General features: G+C 35.5%; 1 protein-coding gene across 13 annotated transcripts in view; it reads left to right on the top strand.

The window, feature by feature from the left end:
• The window catches only part of TTC21B (tetratricopeptide repeat domain 21B), a 97,262-nt gene that overhangs the window by 37,712 nt on the left and 37,619 nt on the right, over positions 1–21,931 (top strand). For 12 of the 13 annotated variants that reach the window (XR_012421176.1, XR_012421175.1, XR_282616.5 and 9 more), the window contains 8 exons: positions 47–285; positions 1,845–1,917; positions 2,835–2,945; positions 4,014–4,152; positions 7,426–7,532; positions 13,363–13,551; positions 15,425–15,535; positions 16,541–16,622. Coding sequence is in view for 7 of the 13 variants with exons in the window: in XM_065525599.1 (XP_065381671.1) it covers positions 47–285; positions 1,845–1,917; positions 2,835–2,945; positions 4,014–4,152; positions 7,426–7,532; positions 13,363–13,551; positions 15,425–15,535; positions 16,541–16,622 (1,051 nt within the window). In the remaining 6 variants the exon portion in view is untranslated. Of the gene's footprint in view, positions 1–46; positions 286–1,844; positions 1,918–2,834; positions 2,946–4,013; positions 4,153–7,425; positions 7,533–13,362; positions 13,552–15,424; positions 15,536–16,540; positions 16,623–17,636; positions 17,918–21,931 lie in introns of those variants that run through there. The other variant, XM_074009373.1, reaches the window with a different exon arrangement.

Here is a 21,931-nt window from a genome sequence, read left to right as displayed (position 1 = left end):
TTGTTCACTATTTTGGAAGAATGATATTTTAATTTCATCTTTACAGCATGAGGCAGCCAAAGTTTTACAAGATGCTATCCATGAATTTTCTGGAACATCTGAAGAAGTGCGGGTTGCCATTGCTAATGCAGACCTAGCTGTAGCCCAAGGAGATATTGAACGGGCTTTAAGCATCCTTCAGAATGTTACAGCCGAACAGCCTTATTTTATAGAGGCCAGAGAAAAAATGGCAAATATTTATCTGAAGCACAGAAAAGATAAAATGTTATATATCACTTGTTTTAGGTAAGTAATTGTCTCAACCCATTATATTTTGACACATTTAGCCACTAATATTGATTCCCCATTTTTTTTTTTTTTTACTTTCTTCAACTGCTTTGCAAATACTTTACAGATCGTTTTCTGAATGTGGTCTTGATTCCTTCTACCACCAACCACAATCACTGTAACCAAGTTGTTTGCTCTCCCTAAAACATAATTATGATTCCTTCAAATTGGCTTACTGTAGTTTCTCAGCTCTCCTTATCAAATATTATTTTCGGACCCTAGATCTTCCTGTTTGAGAAGGGAAAGTGTACCCTGTATTCTAATAACTTAACAGCATCATGTAATGTAACAGTAATCCAGGGGACAGGCAGGCATATTTATTATAGTAGTTATAGAAAAAAAATTATTTTAGTATGTACCATGCTAAGATGTGGGTTACAGATATTTCTTGGTGAAAGAACATGATCTTAAAAGTATGTCACACTGATGCCCTTGTGAGTTATAGGGATACACAACACACACACACATACACACACACACACACACGGAGAAAGAGAGAGATTGCTCTTCCTCTTCTCCCCAAACAGAAGGGTAAACATAGAAGCATACACTCTATGTAAGGGAAAATTAACGTTTTTAGCTCTTGAGATCATAGTAAACTGTTGATGAAGTAATTCAGTATTGGTTCACCTATATTATATCAAACTCAAAAAGTTGCTCAGATTCTTTTAAGTGCTGAGTGATTCAAAGAAACTGAGCAGCACTGCATGTTTAGATGGATGGACCGGAGTTCCTAGATTGTATTTTCTAAGGTATTTCCAAAAGATCATCACTGTCATCTCTAATGATATGAAAATAATTCGAAATAGGGTTGACTTATTTTTGATGTAGCATAATGTAATAGTTAAAAGCACAGATTTTGTTTCAGGAAGATCTGACACATCAGCTGCAACTCTTAACATCATCTATAAAACCGAGATAATTCTCAAGAATTTTTGGACCAATTAGATGAAATAGTCTATGTTAAAGACTTAACACCACATTGTTATTTCAATAACTTTGGTAATATGACCTTTAGTAGTCTGCGTTTTCAGGTCAAATGTAAGCAACAAATACTGAAATAAAAGACTTTGTATTTTCTTAAGGTAACTTATTTCAGTATATAATTTATGCCATGAGTATCAGCACTCAAGATGCATAGGAGGACAGTAAAATTTTATTCTCCCATCGTTTTTTTGGTACCTTCACTCCCACATCATTTCAGAAGTAAACATAGCAAAATGTATAGGTCCAGACAAGGAGAACTTAGATATTTACTATCTACCTGTACTCGGTTACCTGCATTTCAGAAAATGGAAAGATTCAGTGACAGAAATAACTGATTTAGCATATACAATTTGGTTGTGGGTATGCATGAGGTTTTTATAATATTACACTGTTGGATATATAGAGATATTCTGAAGGCTACTGGCTAACTGAAATAAATGAGCTTATTTTTTATTTTATTTTATTTTACTTTATTTTTGGAAGAAGATACCTGTATTCAATATACTAAGTAGTGTTGGTCTGATTTCCAGAGAAATTGCTGAAAGAATGGCTAACCCTCGGTCTTTTCTTCTCCTTGGTGATGCATACATGAATATTCTAGAGGTAAAATTTCTGATGTTACTGAACTGCAATTTTTAAAAAATTATTTGTGATGAGTACAACTTCCTATTAAAAGGATGTTTTTTAAAATAATATTTAATATTTGAAGATCCAGTCATTACAATAAAAGGGAAATATCCATTACAATTTTAAAAAATTGATTTTTCTCTTTTGAGTTGATGCAGAAATTCAGCACTATTGTTATTTGAAATAGAGATGAGACTGGGTGCGGTGGCTCATGCCTGTAATCCCAGCACTTTGGGAGGCCAAGGCGGGCGTATCACTTGAGGTCAGGAGTTCAAGACCAGCTGGCCAACATGGTGAAACCCCATCTCTACTAAAAATACAAAAAATTAGCCGTGCCTGTAGTCCCAGCTATTGAGAAGGCTGAGGCAGGAGAATTGCTTGAACCTGGGAAGTGGAGGTTGCCGTGAGCCAAGATTGCGCCATGCACTCCATCCTGGGCGACAGAGCAAAACTCCATCTCAAAAAAAAAAAAAGTAGAGGTGATACCAGAAGTATGTTAGGAATCTTCTTCTTTTTACCAAAGGATAAAGGGAGCTACAGACTAAGATGGTGTTTTCTTCAAAGGGAACCAATCCTCCAGACCTCTATAACTGGCAGTTATAATGACTTCTGGAAATGAAAAGTCAACATGGTGTCTCTTAGTTCACATACTGTTATTTATATAGACAAGAGCACAATTAATATGGGTAGAATTATACTAATAAATTATACCTACCCATACCTGCTCTTCTCATTTATCACCTTTTTGAAATTGTTAAAGTTCCTGTGCTTTAATATATGCTTAGTCCTAGGTAATCTTCCAAATGTAGAGCTTAATTATAGAAATGTTGCCCTTTAATGGGACCCAGTTATGCTATTTTTTATTGCTTATTTTTTGTGTCTGGCAATATTAGCCTGAAGAAGCCATAGTAGCATACGAGCAAGCATTAAATCAGAACCCGAAAGATGGGACATTGGCAAGTAAAATGGGCAAAGCACTTATCAAAACTCATAACTACTCAATGGTAAGTACTTTACTGTTTGAAATGTGTCTGTTGCATCAAATTTATCAAACCCTATTCTCGAGAAGCTTCAGCAAGCACCATTTGCATCTTTAATGGTTGTGAACTCCAAATTTGTATTTATGAACTGGGATTTGTGTTAAAGTATCTCAGATTCTTCATTGCTTCATTTTGTGATGATTATTTGGACCCTAGAGCTTGCTTCATCTTGCAGCTAGAATCCTTGCTATCAAATCAATTACTGTAAAGTTGCTATTCTTCTATCTCTTTTATTATGTAACAAAACATGATAAATGTTCTTTCTGTTGCACCAGTTTTTGCAAGCTATGTGTTTTGAGTTCATTTTTTTTTTCCAGTAGGGGAAACAGATTTTTCTTTAACTGTTATATTCTTGCCCTATTCCTGGTAATTGTTGACCATATGTACAATAGCTAGCAAAATGTATGCCTTTGATAAGGTTCCCTGGCCTCATAAAACCTGTAACAAAATTATTTGCCAAGTACCGTTCTTTAGTTACTTATCGTAAGAAATGTTAGTTGTTGGCCAGGTGTGGTGGCTCACGCCTATAATCCTAACACTTTGGAAGGTCAAGACGGGTGGATCACTTGAGTTCAGGCACTTGAAGCCAGCCTTGCCAACATGGTGAAACCCCATCTCTACAAAAAAAAAATACAAAAAAAAAAAACAAAAAACAAAAAACTGGGCATGGTGGTGAGCTCCTGTAATCCCAGCTACTTGGGAGGCTGAGGGGAGAATTGCTTGAACTTGGGAGGCAGAGGTTGCAGTGAGCTGAGATTGCGCCACTGCACTCTAGCCTGGGTGACAGAGTGAGACTCTGTCTCAAAAAAAAAAAAAAAAAAAAGTAAAAGAAAAAGAAATGTTAGTTGTTTCATGTGATGATCTATTCTCTGAGAAGAATGGCATACTTAATTGACAGGCAGGCATATGCCTACAATTCTTCCTGGTTATTTCTAGTTATACCTATGCTTTAAGTCTGTAATGTGTTAAATAGCTGTGCTTGAATGCCATTCTCATTGTCTTGTTCCCTTAAATGAAATGAATTTTGTTTAGGCAATCACTTACTATGAAACTGCTCTGAAAAGTGGACAAAAGAATTATCTTTGCTATGACCTGGCTGAGCTCTTATTAAAATTGAAATGGTATGACAAAGCAGAAAAAGTTCTTCAACATGCTCTGGCTCATGAACCTGGTATGAAAGTCTTTCTGGTTTGAAAAAAGTCTGATAAGTCTGATCCATTTTATTTTTATATTGCATAAATATGTATTTGTATTCTCAATATTTTATATGTGGTTGGTTATATAAATACATGCGTATTTTTTCTTTTATCAGAATGCCACTCTACTAAAATGTGATATTTTAAAACCTAGTAGCAGATTTATGAAACAGTTAATTGTGTTATAGAAATATAGCTTACTTCCCAAAATAATATAAAGTAAGTTATCTTTAAATTACAACTACCTCATATTTAACCACATTAACATTTTTGTAATCTTTACTTTTTACAAAAGTAGCATGTTTCTTTTTTAAAATTCAAGCTCTATAAAAGAATATAATGCATAAGTCATCTGTTTCTCCTATGAATTCCATTTGCCTTGTTCTCAAATTACCTCCCTAGTAGCTTATAATTTAATATTCTATATATGTTTGTGTATATATAAATGTAATGTGATTTTCCTGCGCAAAACTTATTCTTGCTTTTCTGCAATTTTTTCCACATACATGTCCCAGATAGTTTGATGTCAGTACATCATGCATTTAATTTGCATTTCTTTGATGGGTGATAAAGTTAGGTATTATTTTGTTTATGTGTCTTATTTTCTTCTAGGAATTTTTATTCATATTATTCTATCTACAGGCATCATAATGTTCCATAATGCCAATAAATTACTTAATTTTCTTGAAATTATTGGATGTTTAGTTTGTTTTCCATTATTTTGATATTATAATCTGTGTTACAACAAATATCATTGTATCATTCCTTAGTGTACATTTGCATGTATTTTTTAGAGTAGGGTGCTGAGTTGAAGATTTTGTACATTTAAAATTTGTTTGGATACTATCAAGTTACCTTCTTTCAAGTTTGTGAAAATTTGCTTTTTAAAGATCTTTATTTTTCAATAAAAGTGATTACCCATTGCGAGAATTTAAAGATTACAGAAGTGAGTAAAAGTTGTGTCCTCTCCCACTCTCCAGAGAAAACCATATTTAACAACTTGTATATCATGATAATCAGTCTCCCTGCCCCCATCTTTACCTGTCTCATATATACACAATTATTATACCTACCACTTTTTTCTTTCTAAATAGATTACAGTGCACCTATAATTCTGCAGTATGCATTTTTCATTTAATAACTCCTTTCCTTGTTAGAAATATAGTTCTTCTTTATTTTTTAGCATATGTAGAGTATTCCACTGTATGTTAATATCATAATTGACTTGATGAGTCTCATATTGGAATACACATTTAGCTTGGGGAATAGTTGGAAGCAGTACTGAGATAAAATCCTTCTTTATATACATATACCTCTCTGTACTTTCTAGAATTGAATCTGGCCCCATTGTTCTTTCTTAAGGCTAAAAACTTCCTGACACTATGTCATATTAGTCATGAAAAATAAACTTATTTTAATTTGCATTTCTTTGATGAGTGATAAGGTTAGGTATTTTATGTATCTTATTTTCTTCTAGGAATTTTTAATTATATTCTTTGTCTTTAATCTTTTACCTAATATTCATGTTGTAGATACTTCCTCCCAGGCTGTCTTTTCTTTATCAGATTTGTTTATTGTATCTTTGATCAAGTAGAATATTTAATGATCATATATCTGCTTTTCATGTCTTTTTTTTGTTTCTGAATTTCTTGTCATTCTCTAAAATTTCTTGTCGTTCTTCCCTAATCCTAACATTATGAAAGTACTTCCATATATTTTTGTCATTTATATTGTTTTAATTTTTATATTGAGAACTTTAATCCATGTACTTTATTCCATATACAAGTTTTAGTATATAGTTTCCAAAGTGTATAGCCAATTTTATTTTCATGCCATTTATGGAACTGCCACCTTTATTTTATAATAAACTCCTTCATATACATTACTCTGATGATAGGAATCTTTATTTTATTCCATTGTGTATGTTCCTTTTCTTTTGCCAACAACATGTTTAGTGTAGCTTTAAAATACATTTGAATACATGATGAGAGAAGCCGATTGTAAGTTTTCTGATACTTTCAAAATGATCTTTTAGTTTAGCTTTGATGACATTGGTGCTTAAATTCTTCTAATTATAAACGTATTTATTGTATGAAGTATTATTAGTTCCATAAAAATATATGCATGGATTTATCAGATCTTCTTTTGAAACACTTGAAAGGCCTAAATGTGGATATACATTTTGAAAAGTTTGTACGGGGAGAGAGATTCAAGTATCATCTGTTTTAGTTACAGTGGGTATATTATATTCATGTAACATAAAATCTTTCATTTAATATTTGCTGAGCATGCCCATGACATACGCAGATGCCTTCATATACATTTCATACATTATCTCCTCAGGACTCGTATTCATCTTTGAGGCAGATATAATCATACCCATTTTAAATTTAGCAATCTGAAACTCAGTTTTATTGATACGTTCAAAACTACCTAGTTGGCAAAATGGCATGGCGTGTCATGAACTGTGCACTTGACAGATGGTGGAGGAAACATTTTTGTTAATTATCTAGGGTTTTTTTTTATATAACCCTATTTTTTATAAAATTTTTTATAAAGTATTTGGCATTAACCAAATATTTAAAAAGCACTTACCATGTACCAGAGTTTGTTTTCATTACTTTGCATATTTTAACTTATTTAGTAACTTATTAGCTTTTAAAATCTTACATCCACCCTGTGAGGTAAGTGCTATCATTTTTCCTATTTTACAGATGAGAGGGAATTACAGAATGGTTAAGTACCATGCTCAAAATTAAAGGGCTAGTAAGTGGTAAAGCCTAGATTTGAAACCAGACTGTTCAACATCAAAGTCAGTGCTCTTAATAACTGTACTTTATTGCTTATCAAGTATCTTTGATTTTTAAAAGAGCAGTAATCTTCTTAACTGCATATAGCAACTACCGTATCTTCTTTTAATGACTTCTGTAAACAAATTTTTATACACTTAAGGGTAAAACTGGAAATTATTGTGGTGTTAAATTGTTATCTCTTAATATATGTCTAAGAAAAGCCTCTAGTTGTTAACCAGTTCTTTAACTTTTCATCCAGCCAGTTTTTATCTTAAATCTTTTCTTTTCTTTTTTTTTTTTTAATTTAACCATTCTTCAGGTAACTGAGAAAATTTTAACTGTATTCAGTATTTTTCAAAATCATTTTTTCTAGAGCCCAGTTTTTAAAATTCTGGAAAAATGTAAATATTTATTTAAGATGAATAATTTTTTCCATTACATTCCATTCTTTCATAGTAAATGAACTATCAGCTCTCATGGAGGATGGACGTTGTCAAGTTCTTCTAGCAAAAGTTTATAGTAAAATGGAAAGACCTGGTGATGCGATCACTGCATTACAACAGGTAAACGCATTTGTCTGTGAGTGTGGTCATGAGGTAGGAGGAGATGGATGCAGAAGGAAATATGCCATGTATAAGAGGAAAGCAATCTCTTTTGGCCAAACAGCTGCAGAAAATATGTCAAAATCAAAATACCTATTGAATACTTATGGATTATACATTTTAAATATATTATTACTACTATTATAGCAATTAGGAAAGATTGGAATTTTTAAATCCTGTTTTATAGCTGAGGAGACTTGGTTGAATAACTTGTGTGAAGTCATATGACTAGTGTCATCATCAGGATTTGCACTTAGTGCTTTCTTCCTCCATTTATTTAATTGTTCTTTTTTCTCTTAATATTTTGTGGTTCTCAACATAGAGGTTTTACACAGATTTCCTTAGGTATGTTCCCAAGTGGTTGATTTTTTTTTTGTGATGATTCAGTTTCTGGTTTGCTAACAACTTCTTTATAAGTCACTTAAATTATTATCAAATATACTCTCTGCATCTGTCAAGATGATCATATGTCTTTCCTCCCATTTTTCTTTTCAAATGTGGTATATTAAATTGATTTATTTTCAAATGTTAAACCACACTTATATCACTGAAATAAATGTTACTTTGATACAATTTTTAAAAAGATTTGCTGGAATGTAAAGATGTTTTACAGTATTTTGTTCAGGATTTCTACATCTGTGTGTTCAACAAATTGATGCTAATTCTTTTTTTCTTTTTTCTTTTTTTGTTTTGTTTTGTTTTTGAGACGGAGTTTCACTCTTGTTGCCCAGGCTGGAGTATAATGGCGTGATCTCAGCTCACTGCAACCTCTGCCTCCCAGGTTGAAGCAATTCTATTGCCTCAGCCTCCCGAGTTGCTGGGATTATAGACGCTTACCACCATGCCCAACTAATTTTTGTAGTTTTCGTATTTTTAGCAGAGACGGGGTTTCACCATGTTGGTTGGGCTGGTCTCAAACTCCTGACCTCAGGTGATCCACCTGCCTTGGCCTTCCAAAGTGCTGGGATTACAGGTGTGAGCCACCGCACCTGGCTGCTAATTCTTTGATGTTTGGAACAATTCAGTGTTCCAGACCTTGAGACCCAACTCTTTGAAGGAAAGGTTTTAATAGACTTCAGACTGATCATTTTCAAATTGCTTCTTATATCAATTTGGATTTTTTTAAGTAGTCAGTTTATCGTTAAATGTATTAACATAAATTTATTTATTGTATCTTTTCTTTTGAATGTCTACAAATGCAATGAAAAAGATCCCCTTTTACAAACCTGATATTAGTAATTTTATTTTTCTTCTTTGATAATCAATTATGCTAGGGGTTCATTATCTTATTAATATTTTCGAAGGGTCAACGTTTGCCTTTTCTGGCTTCATGAAATGTTTTCTTTCAACCTCATAATTTCTTCTACACTCTTTGGGTTTGGTTTACTAATTTTTATTTTATTTTAGTTTTTAGCCTCTTGAAATAGTATGTTAGGTAATGGATTTCAAGCTTTTGTTCTTTTCTTATTCATTTTAAGCAATAAATTTCTCCCTCAACACTGGTTTATCAGCATTCCACAAGTTTATTATTATTTTATTATTATTATTATATTTATTATTATAATTATTATAAAACATTTCCTTATTTTCACTTTGACTGGTTCTTTGACCAGTGGGTTATTTAAAAGTGTAGCATTCAATTTTTATGGAGGTCTGATTTGCTTGTTATCTTTTTGATACTGATTTCTAGTACACTTCTGCTGTGCCAAGGCATACTTTGAATGATTCAATCCTTTGCAATTTGTTGAAGCTTGCTTTACATCCCACGTTATAATCAATTTTGGTAAAGGTTCTTTGTGAACTTGAAATAATGTGTTTCTAGCATTGCTGTAACCATAATTATTTTTGCACCAACCTAATAAATACTTAGTTCAACCGTATGTCAATTAGGTCAGATTTATTGATTGATTTCTCTACATCTTCCCTGTTCTTAGGGTTTGGTTGTTATTTGTTTGCTTGGTTTTGGTCTGTTTGTATGAGAGGGATGTTAAAGTCTTTCAGTATGATTGTGGATTTCTCTTTTTCCATTTAGTTGTATGTATTTTTGCTTCATTTATTTAGAAGATACATCATTGAATGATCCAGATTTAGAATTACAATATCTTCCTGGTGAATTAAGTTCTTTAAAATAATAAAATGGCCTTCTTCATTTCTAGTAATGCTTCTTGCTTTAAAATCTCCTTTGTTTTGTGTTTATATGGCTAAGTCCAGCTTCCTTTTAGCATGGTATATCTCCTGCATTCTTTTACTTTCAATTTTCCGTGTCCTTTTATTGAAGATCTGTCAGCATATAATTTTTTTCTTGACAATCTTAATCTATTATAATTTTTTAACATTTAATATAATTATGAATTATATTTGGATTTGGATTTGCCATCTTATAATTTATTTTTTTCTGAATTTTCTTGACTTTTATGAGTTAAATTATTCTTATTCCACTTTCCCCTCTATTATTGTGTTATTTATACCTCCTTTTATTATTTTTCAGTGTTAGCTACATTACAACACATATTTCTTCTTATTCAAATTCTGTTATTCTACTTTTGCCTTTTCCATTATTGTTGTCAGGCATTTTAAATTAGTTGTTTGAAACTTTGTTTATAGGGAACACAATGTGATATATTTTATTTCAGTATCAGATACTGGAAGATTTTTAAGTAAATCTTCTAGGTTCTCCATCTCATTTAAGCGATTTTGCCTATCTGCTCTATCTATTATGTCTTGATTTTGCAGCTTACTTCTGAGAGGGATAATCTTACTTCCCAAGTTCCCTGAGGGCACTTTACCGTTCCCCAGATAGGATCCATAATATTGGTTTGTTTTGCAGTTGTCTAGTTGTGAAATCATCACTTGCCTTCTTCATACTTGATTTTTTTTAAAAAGACCATTTTAATCTCATTCTATTTATCCTGTGTCTGTGAGCTCCCGTGATATGTTGGAAGCAACAGGTCTCTGAGGTAAGCAAGCAGTTTATGTATTACTCTGCTCATTTTCCCACAGAGAGTATCTGTCCAAGATTATACAGCTGGTTACTAGAAGAGTTTGAAGTGGAATGCAGATGCCTCAGTCCTAACCCTTTGTGCTTTCCAGGATACTGTACTAGTCACCTTTTGACTTGATTCCCGTGTACCCAGAAGAGTTCTGCATTCTGCAAATAATTTATAGTGTTTTGGTTTTGAGATTTAACCGATGGGGCGTGTATATGTGTGTGTGCACGTGTGTGTGCATGAGTGTGGGTGCTTACCCAAGTTTCAGTAGAAAGTCCCAAAATTTTTTTGTCCTAGCTGTGAATGAATTGAGCTAGGATTATTAGATTCTGTGATATCCATCTAAGTTTATGATATCATTAAAGTATGTAATCTTAAACAATGTTAATGTCTTATCCTTAATGGTTGGTACATTTTAGCTCTTATTTTCTGAATCACATGATAGAGAAATGCACCCAGCAATAGGTTAGCTATCAGAAGCTAGAAGGAAAGTGTAATATTTGGTAAATGTAGACTTTTAAAACATTTTAGAAATAAATTTAGCTCAGTTCACTCCTTTATTAATATCATTAGTCCCAGTCACCATAGTTGTATGAGGCCCTGTGTTATAAAAGCAGACATATGAAGCAATATCAAAAAACAGCATGCCATGGCTAGGCAATACCAGCACCCCAAACTGTTGAGTTTATATGTTAGAGCCCAGGGATTATTCATCTTTGATAAGGTTTGAGGAACTGTAACATTCTTCCCAATGATGACAATGCTGTATATTCTGAATGACAAAGAGACAAATCTGAAGATGCAATTCAAACAGAAACCTGTAAGTGGAGTCAAAGTTTTTGATATTTTCTGTTCATTTATTCAGCGACCATTTATTGAGCTTAATTTTTCACATGATGTAACTTAGGGGTTCTGTCATAGTGTTTTTGCAAAGTTGCTAAACATTTTTGGCAGTGACAGAAATGGTAAATTTAGGGAAATCTCAAGTCTTTGGAATTTTGCTTCCTAAACATTTCAGACTTTTCCAATAACTCTGCATTTCTGTAGCCCTCTCTGTCATCTTTTAGCCGACTCCATCGTTATTTCTTGCTTACAGTCCTGAAGTATCCTCCTGATTGATCCCATCCTCTTCCAGTCTCGTTTCCCTCTAGTCAGTTCTTCACAGTGCCACCAGGGTGATGGTTCCCAAAGGCAACCTGATCCTGTCATGCCAATGCTTATAAACATGGCGTAGTAGCTTCCCATGGCCTCTAGGATAAAATGTAGATTATTTAACAGGCTTACCTGTTGTATATTCTGTGTATCTTTTCAGCCATTTTTTCTTCTAATTATTTTATCAAACAGTGTATCCCTTATTCTCTTTCCTTCACATGTGATTCCTAATGCCTATGAACCATTCCATCTCTTCATGCCATCTCTTTTTCCCCAACTCACCAGGGTGTAACTACTAGCCATTCTTTTAATTCTCACCTGACTTCCAAGACTGAGTTAGGTTTTCTATTATGTACTCCCATGACAACAGCATTTTCCGCTTATCTTGTTGGAAAAGGGACAACTGTCCTCTGGGGGCAGTTTGCCAGGGGCCTCTGTCACCAATATTTGTTCCACTTTCTCTTTAATTTTCACTTTCTTTCTTACACTTGCAATTCAGAGTCCAGATGTAAAACAGTAGAGGGCCATAAGTGATGGGACATCTCTAACAAAATTCTTGGAGGCTGCTACCTGGAAACTTGTGTCCTTGGGATGGTACCCTTACCCCTGAGGTGCTAGGAATGGGCCCCGGGGTCTTTCCCTGCTTTCTGCTTTCCTATTGGCTAAGTGATGTCAGAGGAGGACATCTTGATATGTAGAGGTACAAGAATTCAGGGATGCAAGGATGCCTTCCTGCAAGACAGAGATCGTCCTATCTAAACCAATTGTTTTCAGGTTTTTTACTAGGAGCACATGCATGAGTGTGTGTATATGTGTGTAGCTATGTAAAAACATGAACAGATGTATGCATATGTATAATCCAAAACACACGAAGGTACATATACTGACATACTTAAACACATATTAATATAACCAAAATAAAAATTTCATGAAACAGTTGTAATGTTAACCACATGCTATATACACTTATATTTTTATTTCATTTGCAAAAGAATGCTGTTATGACTCTCTAAACCTCTGGCTTGAGAGGATAAAAAAAAAGAAAACCTGTTTCAAAGCAATTGTTTGCTAACATTTTGACAAGACTCCCAAGAAGGGTGCCCTGTGTGTAGCATAATATATTGCATGTGGTAGGCATTTACTATTTGTTAAATGAATGCATTCATTAGTGAATCATTATGTATAGCTGAAACGTGAATTTTATTTTTGAAGACCTAAAACATGGGAGTTCTTACCATTTATCGAAGGAACATCTCAATGTTCCAGAAACCAGATGGATGGGTGGAAAGGCTGATATTCTTCCAATTTAACAATCTACTCTACATTCTTACCCTGAGGAAGGCCCCACGTCTTTGTATTTGTTTCAAGGTTGTATTTCCTCCTTAGTGAACTTCCTATACACATGCTTGTAACAGTGGGAAAAGACTCGGTAATTCCGTAAGTGTTTTGTTGGAAAGATACATGCATGCTGGCTCATTTGCAAAGAAGTACATGCTTGAGATCTCAAGAATACATTTTCTTTGGATCAGGATTTGTTAGATCAAGGGTTCATAATGTTTAAATATATCTGTAAAATTATGCTGTGTGTGAGTTATAGAGAATTTAATTTCCTTTCTTTATTTTTTTATTCCTTTTATCCTGATTTTTTCTAGGCTCGAGAATTACAAGCTCGGGTACTAAAACGTGTTCAGATGGAACAGCCAGATGCAGTTCCTGCACAGAAACATTTAGCAGCTGAAATTTGTGCAGAGATTGCAAAACATTCTGTTGCTCAGCGAGACTATGAAAAAGCAATTAAGTTTTATAGAGAGGCTCTGGTTCACTATGAAACAGATAATAAGGTCAGTACCTTTATAAAATTTTAAGTACCTTTTATTCCAGATGTCCTCTAATTTCCTCAGATGTAAAATTTTTACCAGCTTGTTTTAAAAGAAGATGTAGGCAGGGTGCAGTGGCTCTTGCCTGTAATCCTAGCACTTTGGGAGTCCGAGGCGTGTGGATCATCTGAGGTTAGGAGTTTGAGACCAGCCTGACCAACATAGGGAAACCTTGTCTGTACTGAAAATACAAAAATTAGCCAGCATGGTTGGCGGGGGGGGGTGGCTCCTGTAATCCCAGCTACTTGGGAGGCTGAGGCAGAAGAATCACTTGAACCTGGGAGGTGGAGGTTGCAGTGACCCAAGATCACACCACTGCACTCCAGCCTGGGCAATAGAGCGAGACTCTATCTGAAAAAATAAAATAGAGAAAAAGAAGAAGATTTACAAAGAAATAACAAAAATTCAAGTTAAAAGATTAATATTATTCCTCAAAAACTTTCAAAATCTTATATGATGCCTTACATTAAGAATATTAAAGTTTAAGGCCGGATGCAGTGGCTCATGCCTATAATCCCAGCACTTTGAGAGGCCAAGGCAGGCGGATCACTTGAGTCCAGGAGTTCAAGACCAGCCTAGGCAGCATGGCTAAACCCCCATCTACTAAAAAGTACAAAAATTATCCAGACGTGGTGGCATGTACCTGTAGTCCCAGCTCCTCAGGGTGCTGAGGCAGGAGGATCACCTGAGCCCAGAAGGTCAAGGCTGCAGTTAACTATGATAATGCCACTGTACTACAGCCTGGGTAACAAAGCAATACCCTGTAAAAAAAAAAAAAAAAGCAGAACATTACAGTTTAAAAACTGTAATGGAACAAGTAATATAAAGCAACTTGCAAATTGTTTTAATATTTGTGTTTTTAATTATCAAAATAACTTAAATAATTTTCAAATTAATTTATTTTATCAATTTAATTTATCAAAATAATTGAAATAATTTTAAAATAATTTAAATAATTTCTCAATCACAAATATCTGGATTTAGATAATTCAGTTCCTTTTACTAAACAGCTGTTGTACACTCTGTATTTCAATTGGTGTTTAGTACTAAGGATGCAAAAATGGCTAGGCTGAATCTATGGCCTCATATGGCACAGTGGGAGAATAAATGTAAAGATAATTTTGGTGTAGTACACTTACATACATGACTGGTTATATAAAAACTAAAATGTTTTAACTCTGTCAAGATCTGAGAAGATCTGGAGAGATTATTAATTTTTGAAAATAATTAATGGCTAAACACTTAAGTAAGTGATCATGTACAAAAGACAACTATCCTCTAGAATTTAATGACTAGTTTGGACATTTTTATTAATATAGTTTTTTCAGATAAAGGGCAAAAACAACCTTTAGCAAGGCATAACCAAACAGATACCTTTTTCAGTGGTGGCTAAAGGAGTTGGAATCCTACTTTTAAATCTGAGGCATACCTTAGAGATTATCTCTTGAAGCTTTTTATTTTACAAATGAGAAAGCAGATTAAGAGAGGTAGAAGGGACCTGACTTGGCCCTGTCATGGAGGACCTGGGACTAGAATCCAATCTCCTGGTTTTAAGACCAGTGTTCTTTTCACAATGCATTATGTCACTCTACTTTTGAAGCGAGTTACTACCTATTTCTCTGTTTTTTGTTTGTTTGCTTTGTTTTTTTCTCTAGTGTAAGAGAAAATAGAGATGGTATACATACAGTTTTTTGTGGGTTTTTTTTTTGTCTATTATACTTGGCATTTTTATTGCAATGACTTTTGGTCAACTAAAGTTTAATCTGTGTCCACATATTTTCCTCATTCACTTTTTATTCTGTACAGTGTCTGATGAATCTAGCCCTTTGCTTTACAGATGATGTTGGAACTGGCACGATTATACCTGGCACAAGATGACCCTGATTCCTGCCTGCGGCAGTGTGCTTTACTGCTTCAGAGTGACCAGGATAATGAAGCTGCTACCATGGTCAGTCCAAGGAACTTTGGTACAATAAAAGCAGTTGTGTTTTATAAGTTTTAAATTTTACCCCATGGAACTACTACTAGATGATGAGACATGGCTCATGTTGGCTTTTGGAAGAAATAACATTTTTCTTACTTTACTACATTTTACCAATAAAGACCCAGAATCATTAGGATTTTATTTATAAGAAAGATAAACCTAGGTCAGGTTTTTACATGCCCTTTTGGGTCTAGTTACTTTTTTATTTATGCCTAAGGGGATGCTTGGTTAGGTGGAGTTCATGTGGTAACACTAATTTGCTAAGAACTAACTTTTAAGTACTTAGGAATGGTGGACACATTTAAGAGTTTGGGTGGAATTTTTGGAGTTACAGGGGAAAAAAACAACTTCATGTATCAGTCTAAGATGTTCTATTTTGAATAGAATTTTGGTTGTTTTTTTTTCTTATTTTTATGTGGACTAAAATATTTGTTAGCTGTGCAGACAGCTACGTGGATGACATTTTGTGAGGTTTATTTAAAGTTATTGTGGTTAAAAAGAAATATATGAAATCTGCATTTTAAAGCACATAATAAGAAAAATCTCAGTAGGTCTTGCTCATTTTTAATTTTTCAAAATAGTTATGATTTAAATTTTGTTTTGTTTTTGAATCTTCTCATTGTTATTTTAGTCAGGTTCAGTGAGTTATCTTTTCTACAATAGCACATACAGTGTGCAATTCCTTTCAAATTTCTGTTTTTAAAACAACTGCTAGGAACATATTTTTTGCTAAAAATACAATTTTGCAAGCAGAGCAATCTGTTTCACGTCCTTGATTATCTTCTGTTACACTGATCTCCAAGTTATTCTGCTCAAGGTGGGCTTGAACCTTAAATTCCTCCTTTTTATAAAATGCTACCCCCTCCTCATGTTTATCATCTATATTTTTCTAGTGTTAAATCTTGATTGGAAGAAGATGTTGTGTAAAATACATGGCAATATTTTTAGAACCAACTTTTATCTTTATAGATGATGGCTGATCTCATGTTCAGAAAACAAGACTATGAACAAGCGGTGTTTCATTTACAGCAGCTTTTAGAACGTAAGCCAGGTAAATACCCACTGATAGTATTTTTTGAGTTCAGTCACCCCTCCCTTACTCCTTTTTCTTCTGTTTAGTGGTTTTGCCCTTGGGCAAACTCCATCCCTAGTTGAATCAGACTGTCTACTTGTTCCACACATGGGCTTGAATAGCTGAAATGGCCATAAGGAAAATGCAACACTGTTGACTGGTCTCACTTTAAATTATGAGCACAAACCTGGCAATCCTACTGTATTCCAAGAATGAATTCATTGATTCTAACTATTTTTTCCCACTTTCTCTTGTCTCCTGAAAACTATAGGGGGAACCAGCCCCCGATATTTCAACATACATTCTTTTCTATTTTCCCTACGTGTCAGCTGGTCTAAGAAATAAAGAGAAAGAGTACAAAAGAGAGCAATTTTACAACTGGGCCTCCGGGGGTGACATCACCTGTTGGTAGGTTCCATGATGCTCATTGAGTCGCAAAACCAGCAAGTTTTTATTAGGGATTTCAAAAGGGGAGAGGGATATGAACAGGGAGTAAGTCACAAAGATCACATGCTTCAAAGGGCAATAAAAGATCACAAGGGCAGAGAGGCAGAGCAAGATCAGAAGGCCAGGGTGAAATTAGAATTACTGATGAGGTTCCATGTCCTGCTGGGCACGCATTGTTGTTGATAAACATCTTAACAGGAAACAGCGTTTGAGAGCAGACAACTAGTCTGACTAGGATTCACCAGGCTGGAATTTCCTAATCCTAGCAAGCCTGAGGGCACTGCCGGAGACCAGAGCGTATTTCATCCCTTATCTTTAATCGCATAAGACAGACACTCCCAGAGCAGCCGTCCATAGACCCACCCCTGGGAATGCATTCCTTTCCCAGGGTTATTCCTTACTGGGAAAAGAATTCAGCGATATTTCTCCTATTTGCTTTCTGCAAGAAGAGAAATATGACTCTGTTCTGCCCGGCCCTGCAGGCAGTCAGACCTTATGGTATCTCCCTTGTTCCCTGAAAATCACTGTTATCCTGTTCCTTTTCAGGGTGCCCAGATTTCATATTGTTCAAACACACGTGTTTTACAAACAATTTATACAGATAATGCAATCATCACAGGGTCCTGAGGTGACCTACATCCTCAGCTTATGAAGATGACCGGATTAAGAGATTAAAGACAGGCATAGGAAATTATAAGAGTATTGATTGAGGAAGTGATAAATGTCCATGAAATCTTCACAGTTTATGTTCAGAGATTGCAGTAAAGACAGGCATAAGAAATTATAAAAGTGTTAATTTGGGGAACTAATAAAAGGCCATGAAATCTTCGCAGTTTATGTTTTTCTGCCGTGGCTTCAGCCAGTCCCTGTGTTTGGGATCCCTGACTTCCTGCAACACAAACCTCCAATACCCTTGCCCCATTTCTTGCCCACAGTTAAAAGCCTTGCCACCTACTTCACTAAGAGAATACTTGCACCTGGAAGAGAACTTCTCCATTCTTTGTCACTAAATTTACCCACTCCTCAGCCTTTGTCCTCCCCAGGCCTGTGATCCCGCCTGTGTCCAGCTTCTCACCTACCAAAGGGCTTTACTCTTACAGTTCTCTCTCTTGAATTATCAATTTTTGCTAATCAACATATAACTGTGCTGTGACATCTTCCTGCTCTAAATAAATCAGTCAATAAAAATCAACTCTTAACTCTTATCCCCTCCCAATTACTGTGCCCTTCTTCAGTTCTTCTTGACAACAAATTTTTCTCTGAAGGATTTTCAAACATGCTGTGTTCACTTTGTCTCATCCACTGCTGCACTCCAGGGAAGTCGCTTCTGCAATGTGGTTGGTGACCCCCATACTGCCAGATCAGATTCAGTTCTCAGTTCTCTGCTGACTTGACCTGTCATCGTATTTGGCACAGTTTATCCCCCTCCACAATGAAAGACTTTCTTCATTTGTCTCTGAGATCCTAAACTCACTTGGTTCTTCTTTTGCCCCATTGCCCGCTGTTTCATTCTCCTTTGTTGGAGTTCTCTTCTCTGTATGACCTTTAAATATCAGAACACTCTTAGCTTCAGTTCCTGAACCTCCTTTCTTTTTATATATTCACCCCCTAGGTGACTTTGTCCAGCTGCATGGCTTTATATCCCATGTATGTACTGATGTGTCCTAAACATTTATCTGCAGCCCTTACTTATATACACCTCTGCCTCTTTGCATTCCCACTCAGATGTCTAGGAGTATCTCAAGCTTAACATGTCCGAAATAGAACACCTGATCTTTCCCTCCCCTCTAAGTTTGCTCCACCCCCACCTCTCACCTCAGTGAGTGGCATCACTGCTCCCTGTTATGCCAGCCCAGACCTCACAGTTAATCTTTGTCTCATCTTTCTCTCATATATCACCTCCAGTCTATCAGCAAATCCTTGTTAGTGCTATATTCAAAGTATACCTAGAATGCCATCCCTTTTTACTACCTCTGTTACTGCCACCCTGGTCTAAACCATTGCCATCTTCCACATAGATTATTGCAACATCGTCATAACTCATCTCTATTTCCATCCCTAGCCTATGAAGACTTTAGAAATGCTTTCATCGAAAATGGCAGAGATGCCCCTGAAAATTCTAGGCTAAAAAAGCACGGCTTTTAATTTTCTGTCTGTAAAAGAAATCTAAAAGTACACTGTGTAGGGGTTGGTATGGCAGTTCCACGGTGTCTTCAGGAAACCAGAGCCTTCTCCCTTTTTGTTCTACATTGTTACTCTGACTTGCCTGAGCATCACCTCATGGTTCAAGATGACCACTGCAGTACTGGGCATTGATGTTCCAGGGCCCAGATGGGGAAGGTGGGTGCAGAGCTGGACAAAAGGGCTTCCCAACCAGCAAAAAAATAAAACCCAACCCTTAGTAGTGTCAACTCCATGGCTGCAAAAGAAGGTGGGAAACGTTATCTTTTAGCTGCATCTAATACCCTGTAGAATAAAATCAGAATTCTGATAGTAAAGAAGAAAGGGATAACAGAAACTAGGTAGGCAAAAGCCCAAGCCAGTTACAGCCTTGAGCCTTTTTGTTTGCTGTTTCTGCTTCCCAGAATGTGCTCCTCCCAAAGGTCCATCTGGCTGCTGCCTCATTTTCTTTTGGGCCTTTGCTCTGGTGCTGCTTCTTCCTTAGAATGCCTTTCCCTCACTGGCCTACATCAAGTAGCACCACTTCTTGCTCTCCATCCCTTTATCCTGTTTTCTGTTCAGTTGGGTTTTTGGGGTTTGGCTTTTTTTTTTGTTTTTTTTTTTTTAAGGATTTTTGGGTTTTGTGTAGCTCTTGTGAAACAAAACCAAAAAAACTATAAATCATAGAACAGAAGCATCAAGTGACCAGAAACGTTGCCCTTCACTGCTGTGTTTCCAGAATTGAGAAGGATACCTGGCCTAGTTAGTACTCGACAAATACTGGATGGGAAGAAGAGTGAGGGAGAAAAGGAGGAAAGGGAAGCAGGAACGGAGGGAGGAGAGGAAAGAGGAAAAGAAGAAAGAGAGGTGGGAACTGTTTGACTAATAGATGACTGTGTGTTACTACCTGTGTTACTAAAAAGAGTTTGAAATGGCAGAGAAAGTCCTACAGCTGTGTTTCAGTTCTTCTAAACCCCGGTCAGAGCTGCCTGGTTAGAGCCGCAGAGACACAGAGGTGGCAATCCTTCAAGCAGGGCAACTCAAAGAACTAGATATGCTCTACAGGCTACCTCTACTAATGCTTTTAATAAAAAGACGTTTGAATTTAGAGAACATCAGTTCATACTTAGAAATAAAATATCCCCAGTTGGCACAAAAATTGAAAGGAAAAAATATGGTCTATTTTTTACAGTAGTATCAACACTTTCTCTTTATTATTTTTACTATTTAATTTTTTTTCCACCTTGGGACTACCAGAGGCCATTTCATTTGTTTTTTGCCTTGTCTTTTCCAGAGTATACTTAGATGTTACTTAAAAGAATGCTGTGAATTACTTGACCACTTCACCTCTTCCACTCACCCTGGGTCCAAAATATGGGCTCATCTTGCCACCCACATTGCCCAAACCTACTTTTATTTTCTTCAGGCTTGTGTCGTTTTTTTTCCCTGCCATTTCTACCTTGTGTTCCACACTGTTTTCTCTTATTCCTCTTCTCTAAACTACCATTTGAAAGTAATATACATAATATTTTCATTCTATCTCAAGCGGTTCCCATTTCACAGTCTTTCCCTTTGAGACAATGATCTAACTTTATTTCTTAAAAAAGCAGACTTCTTCTGTTGTGAATATTTTTAAGGCATTAAAAGTATTACCGTTTTCTAAGATTTGAAGAATCTCACACATTATAGTTTTCTAAGATTTGAAGAAGCCTTCATGTGTCTTGTGGGTTTTGTTTCACTTAAGTTTCTGTTAGTTGGCAGCAGCCTTTTCCCCCAAAAAATTGGCTGAATAGACTGACTGCTTTGGACTGTTGGTAAACAATATAAAAGCAATTTTTTATAAATGCAATATAAGGATCTTGTATTCCAGCAACACCAAATGACATGCAACCACGCTTCCAAGTCTTTGCTTGGGTTTTTTCCTTTTGCCTAAAATGAACTTTAGCTTCCTTATCTCTTTTCTCTTTCCAAACACATAATCTAAAATATATCCCTCTTGGGAGAAAATACAAAAGTAAATCTGCATCCCACTACCACCACGTACATTAAAAAAATGTCTTAGGTGATGCTGGGTAGCATGAGCCGCCATCCTAGATTTGCCTCAGAGTGAAGGGTTTTCCTGAATGCGGGGCTTCCCATGCTAACAGAAAGTCCCAGGCAAACTGGGATGAGTTGCTAACCCTAATCCTCAGTTACTTTGTCCATGCATATTTATTACTTAAAGTATTTTACTAAAAATATTTATGTGCATATTTGTGTTGTTTATTAGACTGTAGACTCCTCAAGTTCAGGGAACTCACCATATTTATCTTATATTCCCAATATCAGACAAAATGCCACGCACATGGATGTGGCAACATAGATGTTTATTGGTTGAATGGATCAGTGAATGACTGTAAAACACCAAGTCAATTAAAAATACAGCAGGAGAATCGCTTGAACCTGGGAGGCGGAGGTTGCAGTGAGCCAAGATCACGCCACTGCACTCCAGCCTTGATGACAGAGTGAGATCTCAAAAACAACCACAAAATTTTCAGTACATTTTTATTGTCTATGTGATATTTTTAATCATAAGAGTTTTTAATCTTGTGTTGTATGCCTTGTTCTTACTAGTACCTTACACACTTATCCACAGATCTATTTTGTTGGAATTACTCTAAAACATATGTATCTACATTCAT

Source organism: Macaca fascicularis, chromosome 12, assembly GCF_037993035.2.
Source record: "Macaca fascicularis isolate 582-1 chromosome 12, T2T-MFA8v1.1".
NCBI lineage: Eukaryota > Metazoa > Chordata > Mammalia > Primates > Cercopithecidae > Macaca > Macaca fascicularis.
Note: the sequence above shows the minus strand (reverse complement) of the source record. Positions and strands in the feature narration are given on the sequence as shown.